General features: G+C 36.2%; 1 protein-coding gene across 8 annotated transcripts in view; it reads right to left on the bottom strand.

The window, feature by feature from the left end:
- The window catches only part of EYA4 (EYA transcriptional coactivator and phosphatase 4), a 154,987-nt gene that overhangs the window by 126,248 nt on the left and 13,443 nt on the right, over positions 1 to 15,296 (bottom strand). For all 8 annotated transcript variants that reach the window (XM_026120606.2, XM_026120614.2, XM_026120626.2 and 5 more), the window contains exon 2: positions 9,430 to 9,533. In XM_026120606.2, the coding sequence (XP_025976391.1) occupies positions 9,430 to 9,462 (33 nt within the window). In that variant the 5' untranslated portion in view covers positions 9,463 to 9,533. The remainder of the gene's footprint in view (positions 1 to 9,429; positions 9,534 to 15,296) is intronic.

The raw sequence follows: 15,296 nt of genomic DNA, 5'->3' as shown, positions 1-15,296 counted from the left end.
GAAGCACATGAACAAAAATTTCATGTGGACCAGAATCGTGAAAAATTTGAAGCCAAACACAGTTCCTCAGAATCAGGAATGACTGAAGATTTGTGCTATAAAAGTATTTTTTCATGAACTCCTATTAGTCACTGCAACCGCTACAAAAAACAAAAAGGAAAAATTAGGGTCAGTTAACATTCACCTACCTGTATTTAACCTAAGATTTGGATTGTGGAAGTGAAGACTCAGGTTCGACACTTCAGCTCCATACTGCCTTACCAAATCTTATCAAATATTCCTCAAAAATTCCACATCCAGTATTTTTCAGAGTGGAACCTTTGGGGACTGAGGATGGAAGGCAGAGCAGAGCAGGCAGAGCAAAGAAGCATTAGGGATCAAAATGCACCTTTCCTCTTGGTCGTGCAATGTTTGAATCAGAGATACTTCTCCAAAGTACCTCCTGGGTCTGACTGGTAAGTCCAAGACAGAGCAAAGAGCATACTGAGAGCACACTTGAGAATGCTAAACTACAGAATACCTATGCTTAGGAAGGAGTACAAGCAGAATCCAAGAAGGATCTCAGTGAGACAAATGCACTTTTTAGTGCCCACCTTTAACACCTGTTGCACAACAGATTCTCTTCCTTTTGATCTTACCAAATTCTAACTTCTGTAGGTCTTTTCACAACAAGGAAAAAAACAAAGAAAATGAACATCTCCATTAACATCAAAAAAAGATTTCAGTCAGTGCTGGAACATAGCATTTTATAATGTCTTTCAGAAATCAGACAGAGAAGCCCCACAGAGTACTGAGCATGCTGAAAGTATTACACTGGTAACGTGTATACGATATCAAAATATTCTGTGCCTTTTAACGCTGCACAACATCACTATTTACTGTACAGAGTTGAGCGCATACTCACGAAAATTTACACTGTAAATGACATCTGACTGTGAGATTGTTCATATCTCAGTATATGGCTTTTCTTTCACTACATGAAACACAAAGCACATTAAACTTTTCAAACAGGTAAAAATCTTGACTCCACTGAAACACAATTTTTTTCTAGAGATGTCATAGGCTTTCTGGGATAAATTTCTAGTACAGGTTCTTAAATGCTACAGGACTATAGGCTAGAGATGGTTCAGGGTACTTCTCAACCCTGTTTTTAGCTGACATATGAGCAACACTCAGCTCATTAGCAAGAACATGCTGGTCTGGCTTTTCTTCACATATTCTGAAACCAGTATCAGGATGCAGTTAACATACATATGTGTGTATATAAAGAGAGAGAGCTGATAAACTAGGAATGCAGCCACATTTATCAAGCCTTGGTCAGCCAGTTCTGGTCTCGGCTGAAATGAACTAACTTTTCCATCCAGGCATTGCCTTCCTAAGAGTTACATCCCAACCCAAAACTCTGGCTCTTCCCTGCAGTGATGCTTTACATATGAGCAGGTGGGCTTCATGGACTGAAGCACCAGCATCACTAAATCCAAGCTGCTAACACAGCCACTTTGGCAATGCACGCTGTGGCTCCAGATTCTGATCAGGCACTGGGTGTTGCTTTTAGGAGGATGGAGCATGAACCACAAATAAACATAACTGATCTAAAAACAAATTATTTTACAAATAAATAAATAATAACATAAGTAATACACAAGTTTTCCATGGCTTCTTCAATGGGATCCTCTGGGACAAATTCTGCCTTAAGTTATACTATGGTAAAACTATTTTTACTCAGTGTAGCCATAATGTTTCAATGCTTTTAATTTTTTCACATTTAAGTTGCTAGAGATTTAACTTAATATAAAAGGGGACAAAATGTGACTGTGGTTTAATGGGCCTAGATATGCACAGTATGTTTAAGCCATATTTTATAAAACATGTCTGTAAAGTGAGATTCTTCATCTAGTGCCATTTTATTATTTTAAAATGTTAACATTTTTCTCTGTCATTCTTTTCTTTTTTAATAAAAGTTGACTTCCAAGTCAACCACTCAGATACTGAGGTACAGCTCAGAGAAAAATTACTACAGGAGGGAGAAAGCAACCATGACTGCTATATGATGCTAAACAAATATTATTCATAGCCACAAATCATTCAAAAGTGTTTGCTAATAAAATATTTCTGAAATTATGGCTTTTATTTTGTAATATATTTCGAAGACTTTTCCAGAAAAGTACTTAAGCACATGCCTAACTTAAAGCACATGAGAAATCCCATTTGATTTCAATGGGCCTAATCACATCCCTTAAGTTCCACACATTCTTCAGTGCACTGCTGTATCAGGGCTTTTGACAATAATAAAATGAGAATAAACCAAATACGCGTTCACTGTAATCCACACTTTTCACATGAAAATATAGACATAGTCATTTAATAGACATGAAAGCACTACGTTTTTAGGCTTACAAAGTAACGAAATCACACAAAAACGAAAAAGCTAGAGCGGACTGATTCACTGCCACATGGTCAAATGTTCTGCATGCGTCAGCAGAATTCAGGCCCATTTTTATTTAAGAAGACAGCATTTCTGGACATGACAACGTCACCTGAACATGGTCAAAATCAAAGGTGTAAGCGGATGCACAACTTCTGTCCTAAGGAAATTATAATATTTATATTTTGCATTCTCACTCAGGACTGACATGGATATCCTCAGAAATTTCATGATGAATTTTGAACTTAAAATATAATATTAATATCAATTAAAAATATAGCATTTATAAATTTTGCATTTTAAATGCCTTATCAAGTGTTGTACCTTACATCCAGAATCCAGCTGCAAAGCTTGAAATGTGTCTGTCAGAGATTGAAGATTTAATTTAGAGAAGCACCATTCTCTAAAGGGAATGGGAGAAGCAATATCTTTTATTACACTAGCTGACGTTTCAAAACATATATATACACACATATGTACACACTTCTTTTTAGATAAATAAGCCCTTCTTCATGTCACAAAGAAGGTCTCACATATCCAGAAGTTTGCCCAGTTTTCAGATCCTAAAAAGATGTTTTTGTACCTGCAAGTGTCTTCTATTTTTTCCAGCAGTATCACCTGCTATAATATAGATACTATCTCATCTATAAAAGTTGCCTCTAATCTCCTTAGATCATCAGAGCTACAACACCACTGTTAATATAAAATTTAATGTATCTAGAAATTCTAGAGCCCCATGTGCAGAAGACAATATCTAGTTTGAGGGAAGCTCATGTAGCTGAGGGAAGCAGAAATTTTCCCAAGTAGTTTTATCCCTAAAATTCCAGTCTAGGGCCTCTCTGGAGTCATGAATACTAGTCATAATAAACTATATAGTAGCTATGTGTCAGTCAGTCTTTGTCAGCACTCCAAGGACAGTATGTGGCAACAGAACATATTTCTTCTATTGGTTTCCCTTGTTATTAAAAACAGCCCATATAGTGCCTTTCCACTTAAACCTCTGATGCTGACTTAGTAATATCTTCCAGAAAACAGGTGGAGAGCTGAACCAGAGAAAACATGACAGTACCAAAAGACATGAACATTTCTGTTTGTTTGTCCACCCCCTTTCCCACCCCATCTCGCAAAGCTACAAACTATGAATATTATTTATCACACACATTCTCTTATATATTTTTGAAGACAGTAACTAGCTTTTGAAGAAAACTGCTTTTAAATTATTTTATCTTTTATTTAACTCAGAATATATGCACATTTCTATTAAGTGTGTATCAAGAGTGAATGTTTGTATCTTTGCTCAACACTAAAATGTATTTCTCCAATTATATGTGATTCATATGAAACATGAATGATCTCGGTTTGTTCTACATGTCAAAATGCATCATCTGCTTCTGAGCTTCACCTGATAGGGTCTGCAAACAGTAAATAGGAAAAAATATAATACATAAACAACCTCTAATGTAGTTGGGAAAAGTCCCTCCAAATTTGTCACTGGTGGATTATGGTATGTAAATCACAGAATCCTGAAACAGAAGAGGGCAAGGTAAAACACATACTAACATGTCACAGTGATTGTTGTGCCATATGTAAAGGTGTTATGGGAGGAAAAAGCAATATTGATGCTTTTCCCTCAACTTTGCTGCAGTTTGTAAGATCCAGCACCCTCAATTTTCTGCACGTTCGTATTAGAGTTGAGACCAGGAATCTTGATATAGCACCTTTTTCTTGATGCATTGTAATTCAAAGGGGTGATAATCTGGGGTCTTCTATGGCAAGCCACATCACTGTGCGAATTTCTGTGTCTACAAAAGGGTTTAAGAAAATATCTAAGAAACTCTCTAAAATGCTCCAAAATATACCTCCAAAAGATACGTTGATTTTTACTTTGACTTCAAGTTATGCCATTTTTTTTCAATGATTCTTTTTAGTTAAAAGCAAATAATGACTCATTAAGGCAACCATTTTTGCTTGCTAAACCCATAATTCCTTCAGAAGGTACTCACTGATATTTAATAAATACCATTGCTTTCATAACAGTGAAATATCTCAGCATAATGCCAGCAATTCATTACTGGAAGTTACGCTAGATAACTTCTAGAGGTACTTTTCAACTAACAATTCTATGATTCTGCAATTTGACTACAAGATGAATTGCCCATAATACAGCAAGTCCTATAAATAATGATATTACAGGGCAACAAATGACAACATGCTATGATGCAATAAAGAAATAGAATGATAGACATTTAAACAAGATAAGAGTTTAAAATCATTTTCATTTCACTGAAATTAACTTCTGCCGAAGCACAATGCTCCAGCTTCCACAGTGTGAGAAGACTGCCCATCGCAGAGGGCTGGAACACCACACGGTGGTGATAAAAATGGCAGGTTTGGGGACTAGGCGACAATGAACTAACTACAACTGAAAATTGACCTGCAAGGGGATCACATCTGACACCTTCACATGTTAAGAAAAAAAACAAAATGGAAACGATACTGGCCAAAACGGTTGCCAGCGATTGTCCAGCTACAAGTAGAGGTATAAATGCAAGAACAGATATACTAGTCTATATAATCTGATGAAAAATGAATAACTTACCTAGCGCACAATATTAATGATTGTCCACACTCCACAAAAATGAAAAATGGATTCATTCAGTTTAAGTCTCACACATCTGCTAGCATTCTGTCCTACAGTACTGCAATCTATTGTTTAATTCTAGGTTAAAATGAAGTAATCTAAATATGCACTCTGTTATATAAAAGGGCCAGAGGATGAAATTACATCAGTTTCTAATAAGGCCCTTTGAAACCCTAAACCAGCAAGTTAGCAGCCAAATTATTTTTCTCCTACTAATACAGATTGAGCAGCAAATAAGAATGAAGTGAAAATAAAATAAAAAGCTATGATTGTTTGCTACAGCAGGACACAACAGAATACTAAACATTATTTTATCATTTTATCCTCTTATTAAAAATCTCCAAAAGCAGTCTTACAAAACTTTCTTAAATGCAAGGTTCTTCCTAAATGTAAGATCTGTAAAGTTTCCTTCTCTCACACTGCAAAACTAAACAAAAGAAATGTTAACATGCATCATTTGGAAGAGTATTTTTAGTTAGCATGTAGCAAAAATCAGAGTATTTATTTTGAAGAAAGGCAATAATAAAGTAAAATCTGATGTACTTCATTGTATTTCCTAAATTTGCTTATATGTTGCATATAAAATCTATGGCAACTACAATTATTAACAGTACATTTTTCTCTCTGTGTAAGACCAACTTATGTGGTTTTAAAAACTTTTTACTTTGTAAGTAGCAGCCTATACATGGTGACAGATGTCACACCAGAATATAAAAAAAGGACCATTTTTTTATTTTCCTCTGTGAAATACATGTCTTACTAGTCTCTTTCTTTTCTTCCAGGATATTCTTAAACTGAACTTTATCATCAATGAACAGCAAATTTCCCTCCTGTACATGAACGTACGAGCATATTCTGCATCTGAACTGGGAAAGAAAAGGAGAGTCCTGAACTCTTTAGGATTCAGCCCAGCGGTAAGGTGCCAGAGGTAGGGCACCACCGACAAGCCCCAGCCCAGCCCACTCCACACTGCCTGCCAGAACATGGCTAGAACTGAACTGCATCTGACAGGTCCCAGCTTTCCACTGTCTGAGGTAGCAACGTCCATCATCCTCCTGCTGATGTTCGAACTATAGCTATTCATTTACAAAGTTGTATATAAAGACAGGAAACCTGAAGTATGGTAAACCCCACTTTGTTTCAGACTCTGTTTTGATCACTGTGCAATCTTAAGACTAGATTCCCCCATCTCTGCCACGTGGGACCAGGGGTGAGAAGGCAAAGGAAAGCAAGCAGGACAGATTTGTCAGTACAGTGGCTCTACAGTATGAAGAGAGGACTGCAAGGAAGGAGTTCTCATAATCTTCTGGTCAGTCATTGCATAAGGATTTGAAATGTAGCAGGGGCAATGAATTTATTACAAATAAAAATAGGAAAAATAAATAAATTAGTGACATAATACAATAAATGGTGTATGTATTACAGCTAATCAAACAGGCATCTCAGAAAACACAGCAGCTGCTCATTTCAGTCAAATGCAATTCCTCCAGAGGCTCAGAGTACAGGGGTTCACTTAGATTTCTGAAGCACCATGTGGCCACGTGGTCACTTCTTCGAAACTAAGATGGAAGGATTTATTTCTTAAACAATAGCTGGGATGCTATGAAATTGCTCATACTTCTGATCATATGAGCTTCACCTGATTGTGAAATAGTTTAAGGACGGGAATCATAGAACCAATCAATTAGTTTATTTTAAAAGAAGACAGAGCGAACAACAAAAACTTGAGTTAGAATATTATTAATGATCTCAAAATTATGGAAAAGGCTGTCAGAATAAAAGCTACACTATCCACTATACTTCAGGAGGACCATCTACTTGCAGATATGAGCATTATTTATTTATTTTCTTAAATATAGAACTGAATAATTACCCTTGTTATTTAACTAATCCAAATAACTGTGCCTGGCCTCCCTTCCTGCGGATGAAAAGCTCTCATGAACTGCAAAGGAAAATGAATTCAAAAAAGGAATCTCTCTATTCAGAAAACCTAACTGTCCATCAAATGTATTATCCAACAGCAAGCACTTTCTAAACTATCTCAGTTGCAGAGACAGACAATCTTTTAAATAACCAAGGACTAGAATATTCAGGGCAGGATGCCAGCACCAGTTTTAATACAGATCTTGCATTCAGGCTTATTCACACAATCTAGTATGTTTTCAGTACAGGCTAGATTATTAGGCTCCTAGAATTTCCATTATGTAAATCTTATGCCCCTAGCCCCCAGAGTGAAATCCTGCAGCTGAACGTAAGTACCTACACTCCTTGAAACGTGTGACAAACCAGAAATCCTGCATGATGAGAAGGAACTACCCAGAGCTAATCAGTAAAAACACCAGTACAGCTCAAGCAGAAGAGGCAGAGGGTATACATCTGATACTTTCCGGGAGCTTGAACCACCTAGGTCTGTGATAGTGAATACCTCTTTCTACTCAAGACCTCTAGCCCAGAATCCTACCCTGTGGCTTCTAAAGAACTAAGCTAGATTCACTATTTTCTTTTTTAAAACTTGGCTGTGAGAAGAGTTTAACCATGATAAAACACTGAAGAGGCTTGTGAAGCAGGGAAATTGAGCTTCAGTTCAGAGCTCTAGGCAGAGAGGGTTCAAACCACACATCCATTTCCCAGGATAGTGCCTAATATTTCTGGGCTAGATCTGAGTCTAGGTGCATACTTAGGATGGAGAGAGCGATGAAAGGGGATTCTTCTCACCCATTCTGCTGTGGCTCTGCCACTGTTCACGAAAAGTGGAGAAGAATAAACTCTTGCCTTGAATCAGTGTCACCCTGTGACACTAATAGTAGCATAAGGACAGCAAATTCTTTCTCCATATACAAGTATCATAGTGCAACTTTCACCTCAATTTGTCATCTGCAAGACCATTTTCACGTATTAGCATAAAGCCATGGAGTAATAATGAAAAATACTACAGAAATTAGACTGCTGTAAGGTAATAAAATGGCTATTAAAATATGCATTTATCAGGCCTCCAATACTCCGAAAACATCTTAACTATTATGAAAAACATATTTTTGCACTAGCTATACTGGCTCATCTACTTCCTATTAATAAACATACTATGTATATTGCATAAAATAACCCTTTAACACGCTAAGAGACAAGAACTTCTGCTTAATCTTTCATGACCTTTATAAAACTTTATTAAATTATGAAGCCATGTAGCTCTTACATGCTCTAAAGTTTTGCTTGGGAACAGTTTAAATGCATAAACGCAGCTGTCCCAAGTAGTGCCACCATGATGACTTAAGATGCTGTTATGAGCTTCCTGTTCCATCTCATTTTAAATCAGCAATAAAACTCTATTGCAAGATAAAGTCTCAGATATGAGATACCTATTCAGGAGCAAAGTACTGCTTATTAAAAAAAAATTACTGACATGTTAAAATGTCTCTTTTCAGACATTTCTCTCTCATTTTTAAAATACTCAGTTCCTTGCACTTGTGTTACCCATAAAAGTCTCTGCTATAAAAATATATTACAACCAGTTTATTACATGGAAAACATCTTTCAATATGTCAGAAATATAAATATGAAATCCCTTTATTGATCTTTAGTACACTGATCCCAAGCTGACACTTGTGGGCAATATGCTGCTTACAAAACCCTCCACTACTGTGACCACAAGAAATTAAAAATTATAAAAATGAAGCCAATACTTTGGACAGCCGGCCCCCAGACAATTTTAAATTTGACCAGAACATGCTGCTTCCTCAGAACTGTAGCCTGATGGCTAAAGAAGTTTGGAGACTGCATCCTTAGAAGAAAAGAAAAATTAGAAAGGAAAAGGAGAAAAAATGTCCACCCTATTTTTCCCAGCTATTTCACCAATGACAAAGGGAATCTCCATCTGATACAGAACAGGGAGATATACTGCCAGTTCTCACAAAGCTCTTAAAAACCTAGAGAATCCCCAAAAAATTAATTTAAGTCATCTGCAACAGTCTAATCATCTGAAAGTACCTGATCATGTTTTCAGTAACACTTGCTTTGGCAAAACTGACAGACCATGATGGATATACATTTTGATAAAACTATTTGAACAAGGCATACCATTATGCACTGTTTTAACATTTTATTCTTCCAGTGTACCTCAATTATATCCATCAGCACTTCTACAATTTAAGTTCTGCCAAATCCTATGTGACTATTATCGTTCATATTTAAGAGGTAAAAGCTAAAATTAAAAACCATGTATGAACTAAGAAAAGATTTGAATCTAGAAATTCAGAAGCTCTCCCAATATGTTAGTAAAATTCTCAAATCTAAAGTACAATCTCTTCAAACACAATTTGAACATAGTTCAATCTATTTCATAAAGTTTAGCAACACTAGTACTTACTGACTGTTCACTTAGATCCTGAGAGTCTTCCATGGAGGTTACTCACTTTTCTTTTCCCCCACAAGCAGAAATTATGTTATCTTCAAAATTTACAGCTCAGTGGTCTAAATTAAAAGGGAGAGAAAAATTAAAATGTGTTAGTCTGCGGTCCTGACTTCTAAGGCAAATTCACAATAAACAAGCACCTTAACTGAGAGTCTGATTCCACTGAAATCAGCAGCAAAGTTACCATAGACTTCTGTGCAGCCTAACATATAACATGTTTCAGCATGACCAGTACTATTTTGGGAAGCTATCTAAAATACAGAAACAGAAACACACCTAGGTAATAATTCTTCAACTCCTACAAGAAAAAAATATTAAGAAAATAAAAAATATAAAAGCTTGAACATCTAACACAGGCTGCTATTTAGGTAGACAACAAAAGATAACCCTCAGGAGAACATATTAGAAAGATGATTATGGAATACAGATAGCAATAATCATAACATAATGAATCAAAACTGAAACTGAAACATATATCGGTATGCAATTGCAAAAATTAAGGCACCCAAATAAGCTAAATTTATCTGGATTTGTTTATCAACCAGCTACCTCAAGAAAGTATTACCTAGGAATATTCCCACTAACATAAACATATTATGGATCTATCTTTGTTTTAACTTTTGTTTTAAATTTTAACTAGTAACCTCTCATATCTTTCACTATTTAAAAGGAACCGGAGCTATGAACCATTCCACCTCTATATCCCCGTGCACCACCTTACTTTTTGCTGTGAACACTTCCTCTGCTACCACGAAGAGCCACCCACCTGCCATACCTCCACTTACTGCCCAAAATGTAAGTCCCCAAATTCCCTTGCATTTCACATTAGGCATTTCCCAGAACATACACATACACACTTACAGCCCCAATCTACTTTCTTTCTTGCTTCACCTCTATTTCCTCTCTTTCCTGCCCCCAAGATTATACCTTCCTTTTTCCCTCCCCTCTTCTCTAAGTTTCAAAAAGATTTTCATTAGCATTTCATTAATTTTGCCATCATTTTACACTAGGAGAAGACCAACTGCAAGCAGATTCAACTGCATATATTTCACCTTAACAGGAAACCGTGCAAAACTCCTATGTTTCAAAATGGCTTCAGACTCCTCGATTTCAAAAAGATTCAAGCCACTGATGTCTTCACCCTGGATGGCTTCACCAAAATAGTTACCACACCACCAGTGTGCAGCCAACACCCCTAGATTTTCAAAAATTGTCTGCAGCCTTTTGTCCAACTGAGACAAAAGGGGAACTGAAAGCTTTCCTTAAAATAGTCACCTTAATACAGGCAAATTTAAGACAGGAGACTACTGAGAACAATGGCTATTTTGAAAGAAAGCAGTTCTACATGCCATTTCCTGTAGCAGGCCATTATTCATCAGCCCCTGACAAAGAAGGTAATCCCAAACACAAAGGTGAATTTTCACAAAATGAGAACTGATCCTAAAATACTCCATAAACACAAAATCTGTTTTAATTTAATTAAGAGCCTGAAATGTGTGCATGCTATTGCATTAGTAAAACTGCCTTTGGAAAGAAATGGCCAAGCACACAACAATAAAATATAAGATTAGGAACAAACTGTTTGACTAGTTGCTAAGTTTACTGACTGAAAGTCAATACCTGACTTGTATTCAAACAGTAAAAGCTCTAATTCTGAATGCTGATAACAGAAAGTGGCAGAATTCACCTTCTGTATGAAACGCTACTATTACTTAATCATGGAAGCATATCCCAAGAGAGAGGCCCATATTCATGTTTCTTTCCTTATTAATCATGAACTTAACCAAAGCCCACTGAAATCAATGGGCTGATGTGAACATTTTTTCTTTAAAAATTAAGTTTTTCAATATTTTAAATAAATCTTGAGCATGTTAGTCTAACTGCTTTACTATGAAGAGCAGCCTATGTTTCACCAACAGTGTGTGTGTGTTGTGCATCCCAAAATTCAGATGCAAATGGATTATTTTCACACTGTCACCATTAACAAACAAACAAATGCCACGCAACTTCATGTAGCAAGAAAAGAATCTGGTTAGTCAGTCCCTGTCGATGACTCAAGTAAAACATATACACTGGAATGCATAATAAATATGCCACTTTTACTAGTCATTTTTAAATTTGACTTTCAATAATTTTAAAATTTACTTTACTGAATTGCAAGACAAGCCTGTTTTAATCTTTGCACAAATGTATAATGTTAAATGTATCTTTTGCACAAACATACTATATTATAATAGTTTCAGTGGGGCTTTCTTGTTCATCTTCATATTGTCTCAAAATTCAAATACTCTATTACTGAAAATGAAGCTTTTTAAAAATAAAATTCTGAATTAGTATTTTATCGATATTCTATCTAATGCTCTAAGGTATCATCAGCTAAATCCGGCTACCTTTTGAGCCCAGTTAAAGCTGCTGATTATAACCAACCGCTAACACAATGATTTTTACAATGGCAGTTATGCCAACTGCACTTAGACCAAATCCTTTAGGGTTTAGTTTTATAAATTTGTAAAAGAGGAGAAAAACCATTAGAGAAGTCAGTGATTCAAATAAGACCAACATTACTCCCTAATAAAGATATAAAATTAAAGGAAAATAGTAACCTCGTGCTGTTTTATGAGGCAATAATCCAGTTACCAATTCAACCTTGTAGTTTATCCCATCTAGAGAACCAGATTAAAAACAGAGGGAGGGAGGGCACTTTTATCCCTATTATATTGCAAGTGTTTCTAACTGCTTCTAACTATTTGTAAAACTGTTTTTAAAAGTCTTAAACTCACATACAAGCCACAATGAAGAAAAAGGTCTGTTTCTGCTCTTGATCCAGTCCTTGCAGATGTGGCTTTAAAACTGATGAAGTGTTTTATGCTCTAAGATAAAGATTTTACCTTTCTAAGAAATGTCTTAATTAGGAGGATTCCTGACTTTCCTTATCAGCAAATGCACTTAAATATAATTTTTTATTTATTTATTTTTATCTGGGGGAATAAAACACTTCACCAAGTTTAAACTGCAACTTCCAGGACTCTACCATGAAGAGAAACGTGTTTCTTCCCAGAGATACACCCATAAGTTAAAAAAAAAAAAACGACCTGAGGTTCTCCTGCACACTGATTTGTACATACATATTTGAATGAAAATGTAAGACAGCAAGGACATGATGTCTCCCATAACAGTGATTCCTCCAGTTTTTTATTCAGCGGAAAGTTAGGATTAGACCAAATGAAGACTGACTGAGGCATTTTCATTTCATACGAAATGTCTAGAAAGAACTTGTGTTGCACCTCTCACAAGCTCAAAACAGAATGTGAAGCTTGGGAATTCACGAGTGTAAAAAAAAAAATCTTAAAGCACTTGAAGTTTCCCAAGAGTATTTCAGAGTCTGCTTCAGGCCCTGAAGTCAGCCAGATGGAGTTCCAAAAGGAATCTGTCATCCGGAAAAGGAGCCTGGCCATCAGACAAAATTCTTCCTCCTTTTCACTTTAATCTAAAAATTTAGGAAGAGAGTCGTCTCTTGGTCCACTCTTGTTAAAGTGGAGGGAGGGCAGGGCAGTATCCTCACTTTCTATCATAATGATTTTTTTCAATTATAATTTTCTTAGGGACATAGTCAGATTCTTTTTATTCTTTTTAAACTGCAGAACACCTACTGAGGTTACCTTCAGTGATGCTGCGGTAATAAGTCATGGTTGTATGCTAAAGGAGCTGAAGAATCCCAGTCAAGTTTACTATAATGTTGTTACATTATAATATGTGTCTATAGTAAGTCCAGAGAATAGAGAGAATGGTGCTGTGGTTAACACAATTAATTCAAAGACACAAAGAAAAACTCATTTCTATTATGTCCACAGACTGGTGGAGAACCAAAATTTTGATTTAAGTGACAAGTGGTCACAAATAGAGCAGTATCTCATTTTCTAGTGCTCTGCTTCAGAAACCCCTGAGAGTACTACTTAGTGCTTAGAAATGCAGCTGAAGACTTGCAGTATGTTCCACAGCAAGGTGCCATTATCAGAACAAATAAGCACAGCCTCAAGGGTCTGAATTCTCAGCTGTAGGCAAGCCCGTCTGGTTTTTGCACCTTTCCTACAGAACATATGCATTAAATACATGACGCTATGAACGGCTATGTAAGGAAGATAATGAGAAAAAGAATTGTTCTACAATCAGTGCAAGAAACCACGGTGCATACGCACTGCAATCTCACTAAATTAGATGATTTCATGCTAGTTTTTTTCCCCATGAAAGTCATTTCTTTGAAGGAACAGGAGAGCAGGTACAGGCAATTACAAGTATTGTCTGACTTCCAAGCATTTACCTTGCTACTTAGGAAAACATTCTTTCCTTCAGTTCTCTGCATGTAAATCTCCTGTAGTCTAATATGAAGAAAGCTAAAAGGAAACCAAATCCTGATTTGCTAGAATTGTAGTTTACTTTATAGGTATAGCCAAACTGTATTTGTGACAGTAAATATTACAGTTCTTTTTCAGTCTCCACTAGTATCACATTTGGAAAAGAAGTAGGATCCACACCCCATATGAAGAATAAGGGTGATACATTTTACAATAACCTATCTTTCTTCAAAGCTCAAGCAGACAAGCCAATAAGGAAAAACATATTGTTTTAACACATTTAGAATAAACAAAATTATAACCTTAAGGCCTTCTAGAAACTGAAGATCATTCTCTGTCTCTGTATTTTGGTCGAAAAATGAGAATATGTCAGCTTTTCTATCTTACGTTGTAAGGCAAAATGAAAACTAAGCTCTTAATAGGATCTTAGAAAGGCTATGGCTTGAAATATTTTCTACAGTTAGCTAATTTTTACTTCTGTGGGTTTTTGTATTTTCCCTTATACAAATGCTGTATCTTCTTGAAAGAAATGTCAACCTTAATAAAAATATTTCTCATTTAATGGAAAGAACAGTAAGAAGAAATATTATCATCTATATCTAACTGCAAGGGAAAGTAAATCACTAACATACTTTAAATCTCATAAATATAATAAATGGTTGACAAGGCACACAAAGCCAGCTTGACAGTATGATCTAGTCAGAGGCATATATCTCTCTTTCCTGAGAAAAAATGGCAGATGGAGAGAAAGTACACAGAACACCAAGAGTTTTAGCTCTCACATTTTTCCTTCTACGTTCCTTTTCAATCAGAACGATTCTTGCAGGAAGTAGAAGTGGCTTGGAAATCTTGCAAGCATATTTAGGCTTAGCTGAAATAACTAGTCTCCACCTCCTGAAATCAAGCCGAGTGACATGAGCCTCCTGAAGAGCTCATATTGCATTATAGAAACAAATCTTTCTCCACAATCTGGGGAATTAATAGAAATATGGAACACCCTTCTTTCCTTTCCTCCTCTTCTAATACTTTCTCTAAGGCCCTCATCTCTAGCACATAAGATATGGCCCTCTTCAGATCTGTCCGGTTTCAGACATTTTTAATTTTGTTGAGGATGAGAATTTATCCTTGAAGAAGTTTTACAGCTTTGTGGAACTCTCTGCAGCACACCCAGGACCCCCTTTTCTGTCTATTAATGGCTTGCAAAATGCTGAGATCCTTCTTTATACACAAACCATGATCTGCAACTGAGAGGACAGCACGCCATGCCATGTTGAGAGCACAGCTTATTTTAGCTCTGAATCTGTCCAGCGGCCCCTGGTGGGGGGGGCGGAAGGAAATCTCTTCTGCTTTTCATGTGTGCTGGGCATCTGCCTGCACCAGTTGGCATTTGCAGATGTATTGCTTAAATACAGAAGATACATTATTCCTTATTTTGCGTTATCAACGCACTCTAGGAATTCACACAATTGA

The sequence above is a fragment of the Dromaius novaehollandiae genome, chromosome 3, assembly GCF_036370855.1.
Source record: "Dromaius novaehollandiae isolate bDroNov1 chromosome 3, bDroNov1.hap1, whole genome shotgun sequence".
Classification (NCBI taxonomy): Eukaryota; Metazoa; Chordata; class Aves; order Casuariiformes; family Dromaiidae; genus Dromaius; species Dromaius novaehollandiae.
Note: the sequence above shows the minus strand (reverse complement) of the source record. Positions and strands in the feature narration are given on the sequence as shown.